The sequence below is a fragment of the Leucoraja erinacea genome, chromosome 16, assembly GCF_028641065.1.
Source record: "Leucoraja erinacea ecotype New England chromosome 16, Leri_hhj_1, whole genome shotgun sequence".
Classification (NCBI taxonomy): domain Eukaryota; kingdom Metazoa; phylum Chordata; class Chondrichthyes; order Rajiformes; family Rajidae; genus Leucoraja; species Leucoraja erinaceus.
This window is the reverse complement of record NC_073392.1, coordinates 26,154,395-26,178,903: the sequence shown is the minus strand read 5'-3', so window position 1 is coordinate 26,178,903 and position 24,509 is coordinate 26,154,395. Positions and strand designations below refer to the sequence as shown.

General features: G+C 42.2%; 1 protein-coding gene across 1 annotated transcript; it reads left to right on the top strand.

The window, feature by feature from the left end:
- The first annotated feature begins 20 nt into the window (after nt 1-20).
- On the top strand, nt 21-24,168 carry mcm2 (minichromosome maintenance complex component 2). The gene is made up of 17 exons (XM_055647976.1): nt 21-154; nt 3,127-3,314; nt 4,799-4,971; nt 6,478-6,566; nt 7,262-7,436; nt 8,049-8,268; nt 8,922-9,129; nt 9,953-10,087; nt 11,746-11,937; nt 13,022-13,115; nt 13,685-13,935; nt 14,710-14,836; nt 16,301-16,413; nt 18,260-18,502; nt 20,252-20,434; nt 20,775-20,930; nt 23,803-24,168. The coding sequence occupies exons 1-17, from the start codon at nt 149-151 to the stop codon at nt 23,911-23,913; spliced, it is 2,664 nt and encodes an 887-aa protein (XP_055503951.1). The 5' UTR covers nt 21-148; the 3' UTR covers nt 23,914-24,168.
- Nucleotides 24,169-24,509: the final 341 nt, after the last annotated feature.

Below are 24,509 nucleotides of genomic sequence, written 5' to 3'. Positions count from 1 at the left end.
GGTTGGGCCCTGGGCTCATTAATATACAGAGTGATCAATATGCATGAGGGCGCGATGACGCAAACGCGCGGTGGCGCGAAATTCGGGTCAGGTGGGCATTTGGCGCCAAAGTCTTCCTCGCTGCCGAGGAGAGCGACGCGGAGCCACAATGGCGGTGAGTGAAGGGACGCAGATGGGGCCGGGTTGACACCTCCCCGGTTAAGCCCGGGGGTGATTTACCCGGAGCGGGCGGCTATGGGATGGGGGGGAGAGATAGCAGGACCTGTGGTCCGGGACATGGACGTTGCTCTCTCTCCCCTCATCAAGAGTGTTTAATTGTCAATACCGACAACGCAGTTGCTGAGTTACTCGAGCACATTGTGCCTTTTTTAAACCAGCATCTACTGTTCTTTGTAGAAACAAGGGGCTGCAATGCTGGTTTATACACAAGGGCACAAAGTGCTGGAGTAACTCAGCAAAACAAAAATACACAAAGTGCTGGAATAATTCAGCGGGTCAGACAGCCTCTCTGGAGAACATGGATAGGTAACGTTTCGGGTCGGGGCCCTTCAGAAATCCTCCTACTGTCCTTTATTTCGACAGCTTCTTCCCATCAAATAACCCCCCCTAACCAGTCTGAAGAAGGGTCTCGACCCGAAACGTCACCTTTTCCTTCTCTCCAGAGATGCTGCCTGTCTCGCGGAGTTACTCCAGCTTTCTGTGTCTTAAGAGTTTAATTGCCATGTGTACTGACGACTGAACAATGACATTCTTATTTCCAACACCATCACAGTCATGTAAACATAGTATGCAATAGATAATAAATGAAAATTAGATCAATCATTAGCCCTAATTCTAGTGCAAAACAAGTCTAGTGCAACAAAGATGATTTGAGTTAGTGTTGTGTAGCGTTCAAGTGCATGAACTGCCTGGTTGACACTAGGTGTTTTGGGTTGTTTTGCACTATTATTTATTGAACCTTTGTTGTTTAGGTTATCTATTGAGTACCGTGTTTAACAAACCTGTTATGCTGTTGCAAGTAGGAATTTCTTGGTACATGTGAAAATTAAACACTTGACTCATTCTTGAACCATGTGGTTGCAGGTTTTGAGATCCTGTACCACCTTTCTGATGGTAGTAGCAAGATGAGAGCATGATCATCGTTGTGTGGGCCTTTAATATTGGCAGCCTATAGTACTATAGTTCCATCCTCTAGATTTTAATTTGAATGGGAAGCAGTGTCAAATGTTATGGAACAATAGTTTGATTAAAAGGTACTAATTGTTAGGAGGAAGGTCTGTATTCATTTACATCTCTGGTGGACTGTTTCACTATAGGCTATGAATTGAATTTTAGGCATGTCAATACCATACCCTTCATCTGCTTATTTTCTCAATGACCGCTAACCTAAATGTATTCCATTGACTAGATTAGAATTCTGCCACAACGTGTGTTTTCACAATGTGAATTGATTATAAAGCGATTTCTATCGAGAGCCAGAAGGTTTAAAATTAACCTAAGTTACTTTGGAAATTGACTAGGAAAGAAATCTACAATATTGGAAAACAGTCTCTAAAGAAAATAAATTGAATCTGTACCCACAACCCTCAGTAATTGGACACTGTTGTCCCTTCAGAACATGACCTGTCAGCTTCACTAAGGGTAGTTACTGAAATTGACAAGCGATCGCTTCTATTGAAATTGACAAGCAATCGCTACTTTTTACACTTAAGCACTCTGTTTAACTGTTCAACAATGTGACATAGAGCAGGTACAAAAATAACCTTAAAACACTGTTTACTTGTGAAGATTAAGTCTGAAATCTTCCACCCCAATTCCCTTTTCCCTTTTGATACAATTATTTTCATAATTTGTTTTCTATAACGCCAGAGTTCCTAAGAACACAACTATTGCATTGTAGCACAACCACCTACATATTATATCTGTCCAGCTGAGATTTGCACATGTTCTTCACCATGTCATTTCTGTTGAACTTCTGGATAGGCAGAGTCCATACTTCAATTCGGAGACCCCTTGAATGGAGTTTGGAGTTTTATACAGGTCCAGGAACAATGAAGAGAGATTGTGTTGGAGTAGCTTAGTGGGTCAAGCAGCATCTCAGCAGAACATGGATAGATGGCGTTTTGGGTCAGGGGTCGTTCTTCAGATGAAGAGTCCCAACCCACAACATCGCCTATGCATGTTCATATGAGCTACTCCAGCACTTTCTTCGGTAAACCAGCACCTGCAGTTCCTTATTTCAAGGAACAATGATCCTCGCTTGGTTGTGTTTTGGCTCGGGTGCTGTTTGAAGGATTTGGATAGGTAAATAAGGAAGCCACCATTTCCAATGAGACTGCAGATTTGGGTGATAAACTTAGCAGAGATGACATGAGGAATGCTTGTTTTGATGCTTGGGTTTAATGAATAGTACTTCACAGGGCAGTGACTCGATCACATGGTAGTCTTTGACAGGGAATTGGATACATACTTGATGAAGAAATAATTTGACAGCTCTTATGTTCTCCTGTGCTCACTCCCAATTCCATGACCAGATTGCATGCCGCACTGCTGATGTTGGCCGAGGAAATAAATATGTCATAATATCAGAAGATTAGGGCTTCAGGATTGCTCTTAAAAAGTAACCATGTAGTGGTTTCCAAAAAAAGTTAAGTAAAGCCTAAAAGATGATACTTGTGACAATCCTCAATGTCACTGCAAAACGGATCTAGATTTTGTGTTCACGTTACTGGAGTACTTGAGGCTGTGACATCCTAGCGAGTGATCTGAAGTGTCATTGCCAACAGCATTTTGACTGCATCAGAGACTTATCTGTTTCTGTGAGTCGTGCGTACTGCTTCGATTATTGCATGTTAAACATGCAATCTTTTACATCAGATTTGCTGGAAGTGCATTCATCTGTATTTTGGGCAAGTGCCATCGTGGCAAGCATGTAAATCTACTTGCAAATAATTTATGCTTTTGAGGCCGTTTGTGGATAATTGCAGGTCTTGGGTACAACAGGATTTTACCGTTACTGTAAACTAAGATATCTGCATAATTTCATGAACACATGGGAACTTGAGAACCACATCAAAATAGTGTGTTTCATTGTATATTGTTCTCCTGTGCTCACTCCCAATTTAGGATTCTTCTGAGTCATTCACCATGGCGACTAGCCCCAATCAAACCCCTCGGCGAGGAGATGCCTTGACCTCCAGTCCAGGAAGAGATCTCCCACCATTTGAAGATGAGTCGGAAGGATTGTTGGGAACTGATGTGCTGGCAGAGGAGGAAGAGGATGGCGAGGATCTGATGGGAGATGACCTTGAGCGGTCAGTAATTATCAACTCTGCTTGATGTTGATTGTTCTTCAAATTTATCTTTGTCTGAAGGAGTTTGATCTGTGAATTGATTTTTTTCTAATTCTTTAAAAAAAATAACCTAAAGTGGATTTTTGTAGGAAAAATCTATACATTGTTACTTTTATGTATAATAATCTTTATATCTTATTGAGTCTAGAGTTAAAAATTATGTAGGTTTGCTTCATTGCGTCAATGATTTTGATGACTATTACACCAAGCTTGTGTTCTAATTATATTATTAAAAGGTTATTCTACTCATTTTTCCTTTTGCATGAAAACTGTGATCAATGGCCTATGAGCATCGTATTATCGTAACATCTCCAGGCTGTAGAGCCTGTGTAGCCAAGTAAAGATATGAGGAAATGGCAGCTGTAAATGAAACAGACGGTAGGACTTGGGTTATCATTAAATAGACCAAATACTGCCAGTTCCCAGCAAAGACCAGGGTGCAGCTTTGGGGCACGGTGCTACTGTCCATTGCCAGTCCTCACAGATTACATCTCCATATAAGCTGCAGGGAGATTCATTGCTGGATTCGTGGCAGGTGCTTAGCAGAGTAGCACAGGGAGCCAAAGTCTGCACCAGGTTTGCAGCATTATAGTACAGTTGGTAACGCATCAATCTATAAAACTGCATTGATCCCTTCTGTGCCAATTTGATTAGTACTCGTGTTTCGAGGAAAGTATCCGGAGCCACAAGTGATGTATATACCCAAATTCGGTGGGGAAAAAAGGCTATTGTTTATCAGACATAATGTTTGGTTTGGTTTAACAGGGGCCTCAGTTTAAGAATAAGGAGTAAGTCATTTAGAACAGAGATGAGGAAACACTTTTTCCCCACAGAGAGTTGTGAGTCTGTGGAATTCTCTGCCTCGGGGGGAGGTGGAGGCCGGTTCTCTGGATACTTTCAAGAGAGCTTGATAGGGCTCTTAAAGATAGCGGAGTCAGCGAATATGGGGAGATGGCAGGAACAGGGTATTGATTGGGGATGATCAGTCATGATCACATTCGCTGGCTCGAATGGCTTACTAGAGCACCTATTGTTTGGTGTTAGTTTGGTTTGGAGATATAGTGTGGAAGGGCCCTTTGGCCCACTGAGTCTGTGGCTGACGGTCACCCACATTAGTTCTATGTTATCCCAGTTTTGCATGTTACATACTAAGGGCAATATGCAGAAGGCGATTAACCTACAAACCTGCACAACTCTGGAATGTGGGAGGCAACCAGAGTACCCAGAGGAAACCCATGCCGTCACCGTGAGAACATACAAACTCCATGCAGACAACACCCAAGGTCAGGATTGAACCTGGGTCTCTGGCGCCAAGAGGCAGCAGCTCTATCACTGTTCCTTTAAATGGCCTCATTCACAGCCTACCTTGCCAATTGTTTTTCTAGATAGGATTTCCCACATGACTGTTCGTTGTAAGATATCTTTTATCTTATCCTTATTTTTAGTGATTACCGTGCTATTCCTCAACTGGATGTCTATGAGAGGGATGGTCTGGATGATGGTGAGGACTTGGAGGATATGACTGCCAGCCAACGAGCAGAAGCAGAAAGAGAAATGCGAAGGAGAGACCACGCAGAGGGTTTGGGCCAGGGTCGGATGAGGATAGACCTCCTGTATGGTAAGTCTCTGTCTTATAAAAATATGAAGTCGGCAATGACCAGTGTTTTTGCTTTTTGAAAAGTAAGCCGAGAATATTCTGACAGGCATAATACCGGTAACGTCAACCTGTTTAATTTTTAGAAACCTTTAGCTAAGGAATAAATAGCCATTGATATATGCAAGTCAGTGGAAGAATTAAATGCACACCGTGCTGATCATGTTAGAAATCATTCTGCCTGTTAAAACATCAAACGCTACACTGCAATCCAGGCACTGTAGAGCAAGGGTTCCCAACCTGGGGCAATTTTCACCTACCCAGGGGGTAAATTTGTTGATTCTGGATTTGTTAAAAACAATATTTTAAAATGTCCCCTTTGTTAATTGCTTTATTATGGTAGTAGTGTAAGCTCAAATTACTGAATAAAACGGGGTGCGGGTAAATTTACTTTCGAAAAGTTGCCCGGGGTAAATGGAACAAAAAAGGTTGGGAACCCCTGCTATAGAGGATGCATGCAAGCATAATCCCCAAGTGAGAGGTTGTGCCAAACTGGTAACTGTTCCAAATTGTCTGCTTAGTTTTGCTATCAATTGATAGCACGTTTCTGGTGTTTTATCCAAATGTCCCCCATGTGATGCTATGTCATGGCCTTTTTAACTATGGGTTTAGTGACTTTGATTTTGGACTTTGCAATTGGACACACTTTCCATACTTTGTTTACTAGGGTTTTCTAATAGGAATTGACATTGATTTTAAAAATGAGTCTCTTTCTAGAATGGCAGAGTAGAGTGACAGTTTGTTTTCTTTCCCCAGACCCTTTTTCTGTTTTTTAAGTTAATTAATGCTTATTGAAGTTTTAGTATTGCACTGCACCTATCTCTGGGAAGGGGAACTATTTCCTTAGTGTTCAGTCCTGCAGTTGGACAGTGAGCACATGTACACACTGATCCCGGAGTGAACTACTCTCTATTTTATCTTTCATCAGTATACTATAGATGGTCGGTATCCAGATTTGTTGATAAATTGACTTGATTCTGGTGCCTTAGCTATACCCTGATAAGGTTGCAGTCCTTCAAGAAAGGTGAAGACCTCATTTGTTTGGCCACTATTCAAATTCTGATAGTGAAAGAGTCTCAAAGGGTTTTTTTAAATCTTCTCTTTATGGAAAGAGCAGGGATTTTCCTCCAGAGGTGCCACTATTTGAACATGTTTATGAATGTAGAAACAGAATTGCAGATGCTGGTTAGTGCACAAAAGGACACAAAGTGCTGGAGTGACTCAACAGATCTCTGATGAACATGGATAGTTGAAGTTTCAGATCGAGAACTAAGGAAGTGTCACCTCCATGTTCTCCAGAGATGCTGCCTGACCTACGGCACTTTTGACATTCTTTGAATTTTTAATCCATTCTGCAGAATTGTATAATTTATAACGATAGTCACCTGACATTACTAGATTGTTTTCTGTGTGAAACGGGGTGCGAGGTGAAAAAAGAATAGCATTAATTGGAAATCTCATTTGACGCAGAGAGTGACGACGAGGATGAAGAGCGACCTGCGAGGAAGCGACGTTTAGCGGAGCGAGCAGCTGATGGAGCGGCTGAGTATGATGAGGAGGTGAGAAAGGATCTAAGCTCTAATGTCGGACGTGACCTATTTAATCTGTCCCACCATGGTAACTGTACTCACACCTGCAACATTGTTCCCTGAACAAAAACAATGCAATACAGGATTTGCAAAGGAGCTGGCCAATTAAGGATCTGGGTTCATTTTTTGATCCTAAGAAAGCCTGACTAAGTGGGCTGAAAATCCTTTTTGGAGTAATCCTAATGTGGTTTGTCTGAGTGAATCAGACAATGTGGGGCTGAAATTGGTTTGCAAATGCAGTACAGAAGCAAATCACACGAGGTTTTATTGTTGTCTTAGTTCAAACAAAATAATTTTGTCAGTTAAGAGATCCTGGACTATGGTGCAAAACCTGGACAGAGAAGTGGCCGTCCTTTCAACTTGAGTGAAACAGAGTTAAATAAAAGATAGGATATAGAAATACTGTCCCTCTGTTAATCGACCCCTATAAATTTTGTAATAGTGTCCGAAACCTGTCACCTGAATGGGTTATTTTTCTAAACGCTCAAAATTATTGCTGTTTGCTGTTTTAAGTAGCTGACCTGTCTTGAGGCAGTGTCTCCTGGACTCTTCAATTGAGTAAACAACAGCATTTGGCTTACCAAGCCCTCCTGTGAGATCATCTGATGCTGTGGCTGTAAGGCAATACTTATCGTCCGTCCCCTTTCTTCTTCTCTCGTGGGCAGATGATTGAAAGCATTGAAAACCTGGAGGACATGAAAGGCCACTCGGTCAGAGAGTGGGTTTCCATGGCAGCACCTCGACTAGAGATCTACCACCGTTTTAAGAACTTCCTCCGGACCCATGTCGATGAGCATGGGCACAATGTTTTCAAGGAGAAGATTAGTGACATGTGTAAAGGTGAGTTGAACTGAGACATTGTTGTGACGGGAATATATATCTTTTCCTGCACAAGTTCAGTTAGTCTAGCTGAATATTGGAGTAATAAGTCTGAACGGAATGGCAGTACCTGTGCAAATCATTGGGTGGAAGTATCCAGAGGTGTTCAATATTTCTCTGCCACATGAATCATGTCACTGCATGTCATTCGAAAATGTTTCTTTTGGAAGATTTGGTTGCGCATTTTGTTACTTCAGTTTAGAGATCGATACAGCATGGAGATGAGTCCTACATACAGCCCAATGAGTTCACAATGATCATCCCCTCACACTAGTTCACTGTTATCCCACTTTCTCATCCATCCCAACAAATTTTAGAGACCAATTAACCTACAAATACGCACGTTTTTGGGGTGTGGGAGGAAACCGGAGCACCTGGATGTTAAGAAGCACTTTTTTGCTAAACCCTTCACTGACGAAATAGTAAATTTTGCAACAAACAAAACCTCTCTTGCTGGGAGTAGCGATTCATGTATATTCAGTGAGACGATGGTTTCTTGCGTGGCTTCTCTCCTACATGTGGCCTTATAATTGGTGATGTCGGTTCTCATGGAATGGCTATTCCTGTTTCTAGAAAACCGAGAGAGCCTGGTGGTTAATTATGAGAACCTGGCAGCCAGAGAACACGTGCTAGCCTACTTCCTGCCTGAGGCCCCGGCAGAAATGCTAAAGATCTTCGATGAAGCAGCCAAAGAGGTTGTACTCTCCATGTATCCAAAGTACAACCGGATTGCGAAGGAGATCCACGTCAGAATCTCCAGCCTCCCTCTGGTAGAGGAACTCCGATCACTCAGGTGCAGTAGCTTAATGATTTTTTTGTTTCGTCTGAGAATTGGTCTGAAGAAGGGTCCCGACCCAAAACGTCACTGATTCACATTCTGCAGGAATGCTGCCTGACCTGCTGAATTTATTTAATAAAGATACAGCATGGAAACAGGCCTTTCAGACCACCGAGTCGGCACCAGTGGGGCGGGGTGCAGTGTTAAGGGGAGAAATAGTTGGGAGTTCAGGTGGGGGGAGGGGTGAGTTAATCCCGTATACTCTTCAATCCTGTATTGCACCTATAGTTCTTATCTCTGGCCTTTGCTCCAACCATCTGCCTGTCAAAAAAAATCTCCCTCTCCTGTGCCAACCTGCCACGCTTTGACCTGTCTCTCCCCTTTTCTAGCTTTGTCTCTTTCCCCCTCCACCCCCCAAACAATCAGTCTGAAGAAGGGTCTTGACCCAAAACGCCACCTATCTGTGTTCTCCAGAGATACTGCCTGACCTGCTGAATTACTCCAGCACTTTGTGTCCTTTCAGGATACCCTGCAGCATGTGATGTCATCTGACAACTGAAAACATTTTCACCATCTAGAATTAGAATGCAGAAGTTTGGAGTGCACCTAGATACCATACATTCTTTTTTTTAAATGCCATTCAAATTTCTTCTTTATTTTCATTCCAGACAACTTCACTTGAATCAGCTGATCCGGACAAGTGGAGTGGTTACCAGTTGTACCGGGGTCTTGCCACAGCTCAGTATGGTCAAGTACAACTGTAACAAGTGCAACTTCATCCTGGGACCATTCTTTCAGTCCCAGAACCAGGAAGTGAAACCAGGCTCTTGCCCCGAGTGTCAATCTATGGGACCATTTGAAATCAACATGGAGGAGGTTTGTTAAGTTACTCTGTAGGACAGTTCAGTTTGGTATTTGAAACAGTTTCTTATTTTATTGAATAGCTATCCACCCCCACTAAAACGAGCGTGGAAAGCTGTCATAATCATGCTAACATAGCTGTCATTTCCACATGGTGACACCAAAATGTATAAAAATGGCCTTTATTAAAATCTGACAATGCGTGTGATCTGACCACATGGGTTTTCTTTTTTCTTTTTTTTTCTTCCTTTTTTCCCTCTTTTTTTTCAATTACATATCTCAAATTGTGGAGTACAGAGGCACATAAATAAATGATGGGTCTTTGTTCAGAGATGCTGCCTGACCTGCCGAGGGCACTGTAACTCGGCAGGTCAGGCAGCATCTCTGGAAACATGGATAGGTTACATTTTGAGTCGAGATCTGAAGAAAGGTCTTGACCTGAAACGTTACCTATCCATGCTCTGCAGGGCTGACAAGCTGAGTTACTCCAGCACTTTGTATCTAAAATGTTCGCTTTGAATTAAGCACATTGATCGCCATCTTATCTATCATTTCAAATTCTGGAGGGGCACCTATTGTTTATTCTGACAGAAGTAGAAAGTTTTTATAAATGCTTGCATTTATAAAATATAGGATGGCTAATGAAGAGGAAATATCAAGCTACACAAATCATTTCTGCTTCAGATATGGAGGAAAGTACTTCCTACTCTGAAGACCTTATTAAAATGTAGTTTCTTAGCTTGAATGACCTATCCATAAAAATCGTTGCTTTTCACTTGCAATTGTCATGTGAAATATCAACTTCCTGTTTTCCAATCATTCCTTGTTTTCCCTTCAGACTGTGTACCAGAATTACCAAAGGATCACCATTCAGGAAAGCCCAGGCAAGGTTGCCGCTGGGAGGCTGCCTCGCTCAAAAGATGCCATCCTTTTGGCAGACTTGGTGGATAGCTGTAAACCCGGTGATGAAATTGTAAGTGTTCAGAAGCATTTATTGAATACGTTTTTATAATGTTATACAGCATGGAAATAGGCACTGTGACCCAATTTTCCCACACCGACCAAAATCCCACCTGCCTGCATTTGGGCCAAATCCTGCCTTTCCTATCCATGTACCTGTCCAAATGTCTTTTAAATGTTGTGATAGCACCTGCCTCACCTACCTCCTCTGTCAACTTATTGCGGATACCAACCGCTCTTTGTGTGGAAAAAGTTGCCCCTCAGATTTGTATTAAATCTCTTCCCTCTCACCTTAAACCTATGTCCTCTATTTCTTAATTCCAATACACTGGGTCAGAGACTTTGTGCATCTTCCCTATCTATTCCCCTCGTGATCTTATACGCCTCTATAAGATCACCCCTCATCCTCCTGCGCAATAAATCCTAATCTTGCTCAACCTCCCCCTATAGCTCGGGCCCTTGAGTCCTGGCAACATCCTCGTAAAGTTTCCCTGCATCCGTTCTAACTTTCCTACAAGAGGGTGACCAAAATTGAACACAATACTCAAAATTTGGGGGAAATGTTTAAATAAGCTGTTCATTAGGTGGGGAAATTATTTGCCATTTATACCAACATTTGAAGAAAATGTGACACTGCAGCCTTTGTGCTGCTTTGATGCGTGACTGTCAAGTCAATTTTATTTCTATAGCACATTTAAAAACAACTCTCGTTGACCAAAGTGCTTTACATTAGTGCAGGTACTACCGTGCTACAAACAGTGGTACATAGGTCAACAATACATACATACAGGACCCCAAGAAAGGCTTGAGAGTGGAAATAAGTTAAGTCTAGACTTAAAAGAGTTGATGGAGGGGACAATTCTGATGGGAAGAGGGATGCTGTTCCATAATCTAGGAGCTGCAACCGCAAAAGCACGGTCGCCCCTGAGCTTATACCTAGACCGCGGGATGGTCAGTAACCCCAAGTCAGCCGATCTGAGGCACCTGGAGGTGGTGGGTGAGCAGATTTTTGATGTAAGTGGGGGCAAGCCCGTTAAGGGCTTTGTATACATAAAGAAGGAGCTTGAAATTGATTCTGAACTGCTCTGGGAGCCAGTGGAGTGAGGCCAGAATCGGGGTGATGTGGTCCATTTTTCGGGTGCCCGTAAGGAGTCTTGCTGCGGCGTTTTGGACCAATTGCAGGCGGGACAGGGATAATTGGCTGATGCCAGTGTACTGGGAGTTGCAGTAATCAAGGCGGGAGGTGATAAATGAGTGGATGATCTTTTTGAGGTCGTCAAATTGGAGGAATGGTTTTATTTTAGCTATCGTCCGAAGCTGGAAGAAGCTAGCTTTTACCACGGCATTGACTTGTTTGGCAAATTTCAACGTGGAGTCAAATATCACGCCAATGTTTTTGATGTGAGGTTTGAGTAATGGGGGGCCGAGTAGGATGACCTCAGACTTGCTCTCGTTAGTTGGAGGAACTTCTGGGCCATCCAACACTTTATATCCTCGAGGCAGAGGATAAGGCCGAGTAGATTTGATCGGTTGTTGGGGGGGAGATAGTAGTGTATCGCCTGCATGTATAAAGCTGACATGTTTTTTGTATATCTGTACAGTTGCAAGCTGGAGTATTTATCAATTTTAATAATTCTGACTATTTTCTGTTTACTTTGTCCTTTTCTTCAGGAACTCACTGGTATATATCACAATAATTACGATGGTTCCCTCAACACAGCCAATGGCTTCCCAGTCTTTGCAACAGTAATCATGGCAAATCATATCACAAAAAAGGACAATAAAGTCGCCGTTGGTGAGCTTACCGATGAAGACATGAAGGCTATTGTGATGCTCTCCAAAGATGAGGTCATTGGTGAACGAGTAAGTGTGTGATCACCACCAGAGCGAGGCAGTGAACATTCCCAGTAACGTGTTAAGCTTGGTCCCTATGTGCTATTGTGATTTCTGCCTAAGCATAGAAAGGAGCTTTTCATTAACATAATTATATATTAAACCCGTCAATGCGTTTCATAATTGCATTCTGTATTGCGAGTGAAATATTGATTTAGTGGTGTAAATCAGTGTCAAATGGAACATAGCTGAGACTCTGAAAATTGGTCTCTGTTGTTCATCAACCTGTCAGGCTGCATAATGTAGCTTGGTTATTGGGGACCGTGGTAAGTGACGCTAGCCCTTAATGCTTAACCTCATGAAACCCGAGCTATCACCAGAGTTTTGCTGTATGGCTACACCCGTAGCTCCATATCAATTCATCAAACTTTCCCTGGTGAGAAAGGATACAAAATGTTGGAGTGCTCAGCGGGTCAGGCAGCGTGCCTGGAGAATGTAGATTAGTAACGTTTTGGGTCCGAACCTTTTATCAGAATGACGAAGAATGATGAACATTCTTTTGGTGATCTTTGCAGTGGTACAACCAGTACTCAATAAAGACGCAGCAAAAACTGAGCATCATTAATCAAATTTACCCGGTCTTAACACAGCTGTTAAGCCCAGGTTAATATATTCATAGGGCTGAGCATCTGTTTCAAGTGGAAGGTCTGAGCATTTAGATGTCAGCAGATGCTAAATTAACAGCTGGGCCATATTTTCATAATCACTGCCTGTAGTTCATTCATTCTTTCCCCTTGACACTCCTTGCTGTGAACATATTTCTTTATTTGACAAATGCGACTTCTGTGATCTTATCATTCCCTTTCTGGTGACACGAGACTGCAGATGCTACATTGTTGAGCAATGCACAAACCACTGGAGGGCAAACAAACGTTAAGCATTTGAGGTAATAGGAAATAATAGACAATGGGTATAAAAGATGGATTATTATACGATTGGATCCTAACCAGAGGCAAATGGGTTTATAGGTTATATTAGCTAGGCTCTTGTGTTTTAACTGATCAATGCAGTTGGGCTTATTGTTGGTGCTAATGTATGTTTATCTTGTACCCAGATATTTGCCAGCATTGCTCCTTCTATATATGGTCATGAAGATATAAAAAGGGGGCTCGCATTGGCACTGTTTGGAGGAGAAGCCAAAAATCCAGGTAGGGGGACTGAATTTATTAATAGAGCAATCCTTTGTAGTAACATTGACCGGTGTGGATCTTGTACTCCAGCGTTCTCCATTTTGCTCTTCCCTTGGCACGTTCCTCGACTCTGCACTGCCAACACGCAAGCCTCTTCAAACCACCACACCCCCCCCCATTTTAATTAAGCTCTTTGTCCTATTGACTACCCCCTTCATCATACAGTACGATACGAGTGTTAAATATATTTAAGAGTAGTTGCAACACTAAAGTTAGTTGCTGCCAATTTTAGAAAATTGTGTTTTCCATCTTCTCCAGCAGTTTCCACCAGTTGTATTGATTGGAGTGCTTGATTCATTGCTTTGGCTGTAGTATTGATTAGTTTGCTCTCAGCCATATTCTTTTATTATTGTAATTGTAGATTTCAGGTGACGTGGGCACCGTTTACCATCCTAGTTAATTTGTTTTTTAGTGCTTAGATTTATTGGTGAAATTACTATATTTTCCTACAGCCGATAATGAATTAATTAACTGATGTCTGTCTTGTGTGTGTTGCTGTCTGCCTCCCCCTTTGGCTTGGATTTCAGGTGGGAAGCACAAGGTGCGCGGAGACATAAATGTCCTTCTGTGTGGTGACCCTGGCACAGCAAAATCACAGTTCCTGAAGTATGTTGAAAAGGTCTCCAGTCGAGCAATCTTCACCACCGGTCAAGGCGCTTCTGCTGTTGGTCTTACTGCTTACGTACGGAGGAACCCAGTGAGCAGAGAATGGACTTTGGAGGCTGGGGCTCTGGTGTTGGCAGATAGAGGGGTCTGCCTCATAGATGAGTTTGACAAGGTTAGTAAATGCTGCACGTCATTGTTTTCTTTCTTCCTTCTGTTTTAACTCATGGTGGGTGAAGGTTCGTGTTCTGCTGACTATCAACCTAACTCTTACAATATTAACCAAGGGTTGGTTGGTCATCTTCTCTGAAGCAACATTTTGAAGTCGTGCAGCAGATGCAATAGTGGAGTTTAAGAAGCTCTTAGATACGCAAGGATGTGGAGGGATGGGGATCACGTGCAGGCAGATGGGATTAGTTTATCTCGGCACATGGTGGTGAATCTAGAATTCATTGCCAAAGACAGCTGCGGAGACCATGTTATTGGGTATATTTCAGGCGGAGATTAGTAAGACGTATTCTTGATTAGTAACAGTGTCAAGGGCTATAGAGAGAAGGTGGAATAGGGTTGAGAGGGATAGATTGATCATCTCATTTTGCATGACCTTTATATGATGCTAGTGCCAATGTCAATGACTAACTTGCATAGAAGCAATCTGGGAAGCCATTTTCATTCAACAAGCACAACTATTTGGTGAATCCAGATAGTCTTTTCCTCAGTTCATGAATTGTGAAGAAACCCCTTTCATTATACGTTGCTCCAGAGCCCCTTAATGTGACTTCTCACCCCATCCTGTCGTCTTCGTCCAGAGCATTAGCAGATTATTGGGTGTGTTGTGACATTTCAATTGTCGCCAAAAACTCCCAAGTTGGGAATTGACCCTGGTTGCCACAGAAATTTTCAGACACCAAGGAATGTGTGAATGATACTTCTTCTTCCTTCCCCTCAGATGAACGAACAGGACAGGACCAGTATTCACGAGGCTATGGAACAGCAGAGCATATCCATCTCCAAGGCTGGTATCGTCACCTCTCTGCAGGCCAGATGCACGATCATTGCTGCTGCCAACCCTATTGGTGGGAATAATTCAGTAACGCCTCTCTGCAATGTATTCTGAGATTTTTAGGTTTGTTTAGAGATACAGTTTGGGGAAACGGGTCCTTTGGCCCACTGAGTCCGTACCAACAATCAACCTGTGCACTAGTTCTGTTCTACACACTAGGGACAACTTAGGAGCCAATTAACTTGCAAACCTGCACATCTTTGGAATGTGGGATGAACCTGAAGAAACCCCACGTGGTCACGGGGAGAACATGCAAACTCCATACAGACAGCAGGATCTGGTCTCCGTACATCAGGATGGAACCCGGGTCTCTGACACTGTAAAGCAGCAACTGCCACTGCTGTCCTAAAACAATGAATCAGTTGAATGTAATTTTCCTACTGCCATGTTGGGATTTGAACTCTTGACTCTAGATGTAGAATCCATAACTCAACATGTCATTAGAAAATGAAATTACCTTATGTAAGCCGTAAGCATAGAATGTAATGTTTGCTATGAGGAACTGAGCAAATATCCTGGTCTGACAGGGTCCCAACCCAAAACGTCATCTATCCACGTTCTCCAGAGGTGCTGCCAGACCCGCTGAGTTACTCCCAACAATAACAATTAGATATATAACTGTACTTCAGTTGAAATGTCTGAGCTTACCAGCTCCCTTATCTTCTCCTAGAAGATACAACAGGAAAGAGGGAATGGCCAGGGTGATATGCATCCTTGACGATACATCCAGCTCTATTCACCACTCGGGTTGAGATGCATCCCGTCAGAATATTTTCTAAGGCACATTTGGAGATTTTTGAGAGAATCCACATGGCCAAGCCTTGATCATCCACATGGTCTTGTCAACAATCGAAGAAAGTGACTACGCTGGTGGGCTTTCTTGGTCGCTGCACCAGGTTAACTTGCTGGTGAAATAGCTGCCTAAGTACATGAGTACTATCACTGTTGACGAGAACAGGGTTGTGTTCACCCCCTCATTTCTGGATTAACAACCAACCTTTTGTTCGGGGTGGGTTACTTCTTTGGCACCGTGATCTCCTTCCTGTGTTTTGTCTCGTTGTCATTCTGGCCAAAAGTATTGGTGAACCTAAGATAAAGTTGGCGTACTTGGGTGTATGGGCAGTAGAAGATGGAATTGGACACATAACCCAGAGGATGTTACGCTCTATTCTAATCGACTGAGTCAGCAGGTCAGGAATTCTCGAAGCCAGTTGCAGATGGAGGCCTGAAGGTCCAGGCGTTGGGGGCTGAGCTTATTCAGTGTCACGATGTTGACGGCTGGGCTGTGTCGGAGTTGCATCTTGGACAGATGTTCATATTGTCAAGATGATCCAGAACTGAATGTGCGCAAGAGAGATGGAGATCTTAATGCAAGAAGGGGCCGTTAATGTTGCAGGCTGACATTCTATATGTTTGACAGTTATTACAGTGAGAACAGTGTGATGATTTTGAGACTTTTTTTATTATTTTTTTACAGGTGGTCGGTATGATCCATCTTTGACATTTGCAGAGAACGTAGATCTCTCGGAGCCCATTGTTTCCAGATTTGATGTTCTGTGTGTTGTTCGAGACACAATTGACGCTGTTCAGGTACGAATGGATTTCACTTTGGCAACCCATGTCCATTGCTTTATTATTGTGACTTGTCCTGAGATAGAGTGACAAGGTTTTGTATATGTGCTATCTAATTAAATTAGGTAATACAATCAACCCATATACAAGTAGAACAGAGGAAGACGTCAACTGAAGAAGGGTCTTGACCTAAATTGTCGCCTATCTGCATTCTCCAGGAATGTTGCCTGGCCCATTGTGCTGTTCCATCGCATTGCTTTTTTTTTTTTATAAACCAGCATCTGCTGCTCCTAGGAAGAAACTGCACATGCTGGTTTATACTGAAGATAGACACAAACATCTGGAGTAATTCAGTGGGTCAGCCAACATCTCTGGAGAAAAGGAATCGGTGATGTTTCGGGTTGAAACCCTTCCTCAGAAAGGTCTGAAGAATAGTTTTGACCTGCAACGTCACCTATTCCTTTTAACCAAAGATGCTGCCTGACCCACTGAGTTGCTCCAGCAGTTTGTGCCTATCATCTGCTGTTCCTTGATTCTAAAGTACAACAGGTAGAGCAAAGAGAAGGACACCAGAAATCAGAATAGAGTTTTCAACATTTGTAGCATTACAGTTCCAGGGAACTATCCAGTGTCCACAATGGGGTGATTGGAAGATCTTCACCCCATCCTGAGTCTGGTGGGAGGTGCTTTTGAGTTTTTGTATCATCTACCCAGAGATGGACAGCAGTGGTGAAAAGGGTCCTTGGTTATGTTGGATGCCCTCCCAAGGTGTGAAGTGTAGATGGAGTCAGTGGTAGGAATTATTGTGAAGTGTAGCTGGAGACAGTGATATGTAGTCTGGTCTGTATGATGGACTGGGCTTCATTCATAACTGCAATTTCTTGCGGTCTTTGGCAGAGCTATTCCCAAACAAAGCTGTGATGTAACCTGATAGTGTGCTTTCTACAGTGCATTTGCGGAAGTTGGGAGACATTTTAAATTTCCTTCTTTACAAGTTCTGGGAGATCCAGTTTTCTTTGCCACCACTGACATTAGGTTCACCGGACTGTAGTACCATAGCTTGTCTTTGTAGTCCTTCAATGCACTGTAATTTATTGCTTTGTGTCACCAGTATAATGTGCAATCTTTCCCTTTCCAGTTTTATAATTGTTAAACTGGAAAAGGTGCAGAGAAGATTTACAAGGATGTTGCCAAGGATCTGCCTGGGAGGGAGAAGTTGAACAGGCTAGGACTTTGCTTGGAGCACATGATGAGGGCTGTTCTTTTAGAGGCGCACAAGATCATAAGGGAATTAGATGGGGTCTTATCGAGCCCACACAAGATTAGAAGTTGTTCAGCCAGAGTTGAACACACTTCTCGGCATCTGCATACAATGGTGTCTGTCTTGTCGCTTCTTGTGCGTGGTGGGGGTAAGATGAGGAGAAACAGGGCCGCTACGTGAAAGCTCTTTTCTTGACCCCATAATATAGGGTGAATGAACAGAGTATTTTACCCAAAGTGGGATAATCATGAACCAGAGGACATGTGTTTGAGGTGAGGGCGAAGATTTACTAGGAACCCGAGGCAACTTTTTTTCACACAAAGGGTGGTAGGTATAAGGAACGAGCTGCTGGAGGAGATAGTTCAGGCAGGTACCAGCACAACGTTCAAAAAACATTTGGACAGGGACCTGGATTGGATTGGATAGGTTTAGAGGGATATGGACCAAACACAGGCAGATGGGACCCGTGTAGATGGGGCATGTTGGTCAGTGCGGGCATGCAGGGGCGAACAGCCCATTTCCATGCAGTATGCCTCTATGATTTTAATATATTAGTTTTCAGCTGTGTTATGACCTACTGATTGTATATTTATCATCGATCAGGATGAACTACTGGCTCGTTTTGTAGTGGCCAGTCACGTCAAAAATCACCCGAGCAACAAAGAGAATGCCAACGAAGAAGCAGATGAAACTTGCCTCCCAAACACCTTTGGTGTGGATCCAATTCCACAGGAGCTGCTGAAGAAATATATCATTTATGCCAAGGAGAGAGTCCACCCCAAGCTGAATCGGATGGATCAGGACAAAGTGGCAAAGATGTACAGTGACCTCCGAAAGGAGTCCATGGTAGGAAAAGAACTTGATTATGCGTCATCAATTTGGACAAGTATGTGGATGAGGTGTTTTTCTGTTGAAATGTTGGATAATTTATCTAAGATCACTACAGAGCTTGACATCAGTGGGAAAGTGTTTCTAAGGGAATCTGAGAGAGTAATGGTGGAAAATATCAATCATGATGTGACTTGCAATTTCATCTGAGGACATGCATGTATATGGAATGACGTACCAGAGGTGATGGCTGCCATGGGCCTATGTGGCCATCTGCAGCTGGGACTATAAAATAGGGCTGCTTGCACATCAGCTCAGTGAGCTGTTATGTACATTATGTACTAAAGGGATTGTCTTCACTGTACCTTGGTACACATGATAATAAAGAAACCATTGAACCATTGCACCACAGGAAGGTGCAGAGGCGGTACAATTACGACATTTAAAAGACATTTGGTCAGATGCGTGAATAAGAAAAGTTTAGAGGAAAATGGACCAAACGCAGGCAAATGGGACTAGCTCTGATAGATATCTTGGTCAACATGAACGAGTTGGAACATAGGCCCTTCTGTTTTAAACCTAATTATAATCTGAAATTCAGTTTCTAACTAAAGTGGCAAAAAGAACTAACTGGAGCTTTCAACAGGATGATCAGGGGCACGGAACATGTGGGTTTGCTCTGATAAAAGCAAGTATAATCTCAATGGGCTGAATGGTAGCCAATGATGCAACAAATCCATGATCTATAATTCCATCAAATGGGTTAGTGGTGGGAATAATATCACTTTGGTGAGGGATCAAATAATTTGGATGTTCTTGTGGAAAGAATAGTTATGTACACATTTCTGTGGGGGCAAATATTATCAAGATCATTAATTTAACTGCAAAATTAAATGTACTATTCCATCTTTTGAGCTTTATATCAAATTTGCTCCCCTGCTCCAATTCCCAACTTCACGTGTCAGAATTTTGAGTATATTTAGAAGCAAGTACATTTATGTTGTGTTTTATGTCATCATTAAATCCAAGCCAGTGAAGTATATTCTAAGTAATCTTTTGTGTTGTACAAAAAAGAGCAGTCATTTTAAACGCTGGAAATGTGATAATAAGCCAGATAATCGTTTAGATGTTGATATGAGGGCAGAGTAGATGTTTTAGAAATGTTTCCACTGGTTAGGGAATCCAGAGGCAAATTCTCAATGTAACATTACTGCAAAAGGTGAGACATCCAGGCTTGAAGCCAATTATTTAGTTTGAATAAAGGATTGAATAACAAAGAGAAAGCAACATCAAGACATCAGTCATTTTTGTGTGAGCATGCTGTATAAATAGGATGATTGCATGGTGCTGTGCACTCAACTATTTACATTCTATGGTTGAGTTGACTCAAGGATCCATCTTGGTCTACTCGTTGCTGCTGAGTCATAATCTTTTGAAAGGGACTGTCCATTTTAGTCATTGTCATGCGGCATGGAAACAGTCCCTTCAGCCTAGCTCATCGATGCCAACCGAGGTGCCCATCTGTGCTAGTCCCATTTGACCCATATCCTTCTAAACCCAAGAGGACTGATTTTCTTAAATTTTATCACATACACCTTTGGAATTCCGTGGCCTTGATTTCTCAGTCAGTGAGCATACCTACAACTGAGATGGCTAACTTTCCGATGCACAAATTAAACGGGAGATGCAGAGCTGATGAGAACGTGGCTGACTAGTTGAGTGGTCGTCGATCTCTTTTTGCTGAAAAATGGCTTTTCTCCCTCACAGGCCACGGGCAGTATTCCCATTACAGTGCGACACATTGAATCTATGATCCGCATGGCCGAGGCGCACGCTCGCATTCATCTAAGAGACTATGTGATGGAGGATGACGTCAACATGGCCATTCGGGTCATGCTGGAGAGCTTCATCGACACACAGAAATTTAGCGTCATGAGGAGCATGAGGAAGGTGAATCTCTTGATAACTCAATGGGTGGAGAAATAAAGGGGAGGTTGTAGCATTTTGGTGGCATTTGCTGCTCTTATGACTCTTGGACCATAAAGTCCAGGCTGGCCGGCGGACGGGCGTGTAAGATAGCTCAATTATTAAGATGTTATCTATCCGCGAGTTACTATGTTTAATCCAATGCTGTTTAGCCAGGAGGAGCATCTGCGTGCTATTCGTCCCTAGTGTGTAGGATAATGCTAGTGTACGGCCTGATCGCAGGTGGGTCAAGTGCCTGTTTCTGCTCTGTATCAAGTCTAAAGTGTAAAGCAAACGTGTAACTCCCTGCTAATTCTTTCCGCAGACGTTTTCACGGTATTTGACATTCAAGCGTGACAATAATGAGCTGCTGCTCTTTGTTCTGAAGCAGTTGGTGGCTGAACAGGCCACTTATCAGCGCAACAGGTATGGAGCGCAGCAAGACACGATTGAAATCCCAGAAAAGGATTTGGTTGATAAGGTAAGAAAAAAATGCCGTAGTGAGTATTATAAATTATAGCCTCCACCAAATTTGTTTCAGCCTGGAAATAAGTAACTGCAGGTGCTGATTTACAGAAAAGAACACCGAGTGCTGGAGTAACTCAGCAGGTCAGGCAGCATCTCTGGAGAACATGGATTAGGTGATGTTTCAGGTCAGGACCCTTTTCCAGACTGAAGAACCTAGATTTAAAAACAAATTTACTTCAGATAAGGCAATCCAATTCATTAATCATAATCCCTGGGATCATCTTAAATCCCCTTTTAATTATAAAAGCAGCATTACTCCCAAAATGGCTCCTTTACAGAAGATAAAACCTAATACCTGAGCTGGGCAGGTAGTGTCCGTGGCACTATTAGAATGATTATTTTGGGTTAAATTTAATTTAACCATTCAGTTAAAGGTCAAAAATATTAAAGATGGACACACAGTGTTGGAGCAACTCAGTGGGTCAGGCAGCATCTCTGGAGAAAAAGACCAGTCTAAAGACAGATTCACACACTAACTCTGAGACTGAAGAAGGGTTCCAACCAGACAAGTCACCTGTTCCTTTTTTCCAGAGATGCATCCTGACCTGCTCTGTTACTCCTTGTGTTTATCAATATAAGCATTTTGTGTTTATCAGTATAAACCAGATCTGCAGTTCCATCTTACACATTTTGCCATAAATATTAACTTTGTTCTCCAACCGCAGGCTGTCTGACCAGAGTATAATATTTTTAATATTATTTTAGTTGCTTATTGTCACATATACTGAGGGACAGTGGAAAGCCTTTGTTTGCAATCCAGTCAAAGAAAAGACTTTAGGTGAATGTCCAGCTTGTTCAGTATTTTAATTTTTGTGTTTACGAATTTTGTCATGCTAAATGTCAGAAAACCCCACCTTCAGTGCCTGCTGAATCTTGACAAAGGCAGCAAGGAGAGAAGATCAACTTTGATACCTGTGGTAGAAAATGCACTTAATAATTTCCCTCGTCTGAGTGGCCAAATAGCTTGTGCTGTATGTGTTGTGCGTGAAGAAGTAGTCGTACAGAATTTGACTAGTCAGGTATTTTAACAACTTGTTCAATTTGCCTTGACTAGTTCAAGCAGTCATACATTTTCCTCACCTCTTTCCCCCTTCTTACAATCCGTCTGAAGAAGGCTCTCGACTCGAATCGTTCTCCAGGGATGACGCCTGACTCGCTAAATTATTCCAGCACTTTTTTCCATAAATCAATTTTTTTTTTAATAATTTCACAAGTTATAGGACAAAATTATGATTTCTACTAACAGTTTGATTCGATACATTTTGCTGCTTGAACTGGCATCCGATACCAGCAGAACTTTACATCTAATGCCACAAGAGGTCACCACAACATATGAATGCTGTCTGCAACCTGAAATTAGTGTTAGACAATAGGTGCAGGAGTAGGCCATTCGGCCCTTCGAGCCGGCACTGCCATTCAATATGATCATGGCTGATCATCCCCAATCAGTACCTTCTCCCCATATCCCCTGACTCTGATATCTTTAAGAGCCCTATCTAGCTATCCCTTGAAAGTATCCAGAGAACTGGTTAAAACTGATGCTCCCATTAGACCACTGCTTGGATAAAATGTTCAGTCAAAATGGGAAAAAATTGAAGCATATGGCTTCAGATTAAAGAATTGAAAGGACGGGGACAGGGAGTGCTGTGAGTTCAGGATCGTTGAGAACAGTTATCAAATTTCTTCTGGACTGTGCAGTCGTGGCACAAGGAGCCATAATGCCTCATCACCCGTGTCAACTTTGAAGAACTATTGCATTATTTCTTTCCCTCCAATTTCATTTTCTCACTTTCAATTACTTGCTGATTTGTGTCTGAAAGTTTTGATTGAATCTGCTTACATCTGCCTTTCCGTGCACTTTCAATTACTTGCCTACCTTATTTTTGAAAAAGAAAATACTGACTGGTTATTTTGCTCATTGGTATACATCTGCCCAAGGCCCAATTGGATCTGATCACTAATCCATTTCTGTTTGTTGCAACGGTTTCACTTGTGTTTGGGGAACTGCATAGTCTCCATCGGTTTTCTGGTTTGTAAGTTGAAGCATCTAATTAGTGTGGCAACTTTGCAGAAGTTTATAAATTATGATTTCCGGTCAGCAGTTATGGTGCTTCAAAATGGAGTGCAATTTGTACTTGCTTCTTTTAGCGTGAAGAGACACAGCATGGAAACTGCCTTCAATTCAACCCATGCTGACCATCAATCACCCGTTCACGCTAGTTCTATGTTATTCCATTCCTACAAACTAGGAGCAATTTACAGAGGCCAATTAACCTACTTGTGTTTGTGATGTGGAGGAACAGCTGGAGGCTCACCTGGTCACATGCAGAACGTGCAAACTCCACACACAACCCCTGAGGTCAGGATTGAACCAGGGTCTCTGTAGCTCTACCAGACTCGCCACAGTACTGCCCTGATTCTTGATCCACAATTCCCTGCTTTTTCATTATTTCACATTTACTGGTCGTATTAAAGCTTAAAACTGATCATTATTTCAATGTCTGATTGAATTATCTGATTGAAACATCATCCCTCATGGGAACCACCTTGAGATTTTGTAGAGAAAGATGCTGAGAAAATGCAAGTTGATGGCAGATTCTTCAGAGTCTGAAGAAGGGTTTCGACCCGAAATGTTGCCTATTTCCTTCGTTCCATAGATGCTGCTGCACCCGCTGAGTTTCTCCAGCATTTTTGTGTACCTTCATTATTTCAATATTCAGTTCAAAAGCCATTGAGAGTACCTTGTTCTACTGCAAGGTGTCTTGTGTGCTTAAAGAGCCATCCTTGCATTGCTAACCTTGAGTTTGCTCCTCTTTGGTCTCCAGGCACGCCAGATCAACATTCACAACATGTCTGCATTCTACGAAAGTGATCTCTTCAGAATTAACAAATTCACTCATGACGTGCGAAGGAAGCTAATTGTACAGCAGTTCTAATTAAAGATAAAACGAAGAATCTGCGGGAGCTGACAGAATGTAAAGACTGCTGGCATCTCTTAGGAGCAGGCAGATGATTGTAGTGATGAATGAATTACTGAATACAGGATGGGTCTAATATGAAAATCACTGCAACTCGCCAAAAACTATTTCCACCTAATACGTGAACTCTCAAACTAACTCCATCTTGTTTTCACCATTCTGCCTTTTATGATTCCAATATACCAACAAATACTTGGATTTTGACAATAAAAACCTGTCAGAGCCTTTTCCAATGCTTCTATTTGCTGTATATTGTATTTTTGTAAGTCTCGTCACCAAACTGAAGTTATTACTTTACAGTGACATTATTTTCCTGATTATTGAGCTCCTTTTATTGATGTGTATAATTAAAATTAGGTGTATATTCTCTAACTTTTGTTACAATAAAGATGTTTTTTGCTAATTCTTGGTCGAGCTTAGGCTGTTTATAACAATTTACCTTCAAGTGCTTTATGAATTTGGAAGCCAGGTAGGTATCTAATTAAGCCTCTTCCACCTCCTCAGTTGTGTTAGCCTGAGACTTCATGTGTCTAGGTATTAAGCAGTAGAATTCC

Excerpts from the sequence above, each read along its gene's own strand:
- mcm2 (XM_055647976.1), top strand. Across the intron at positions 6,567-7,261 it reads CGGCTGAGTATGATGAGGAG|ATGATTGAAAGCATTGAAAA; the intron begins GTGAGAAAGGAT and ends TCTCGTGGGCAG. Across the intron at positions 20,931-23,802 it reads AAAAGGATTTGGTTGATAAG|GCACGCCAGATCAACATTCA; the intron begins GTAAGAAAAAAA and ends TTTGGTCTCCAG.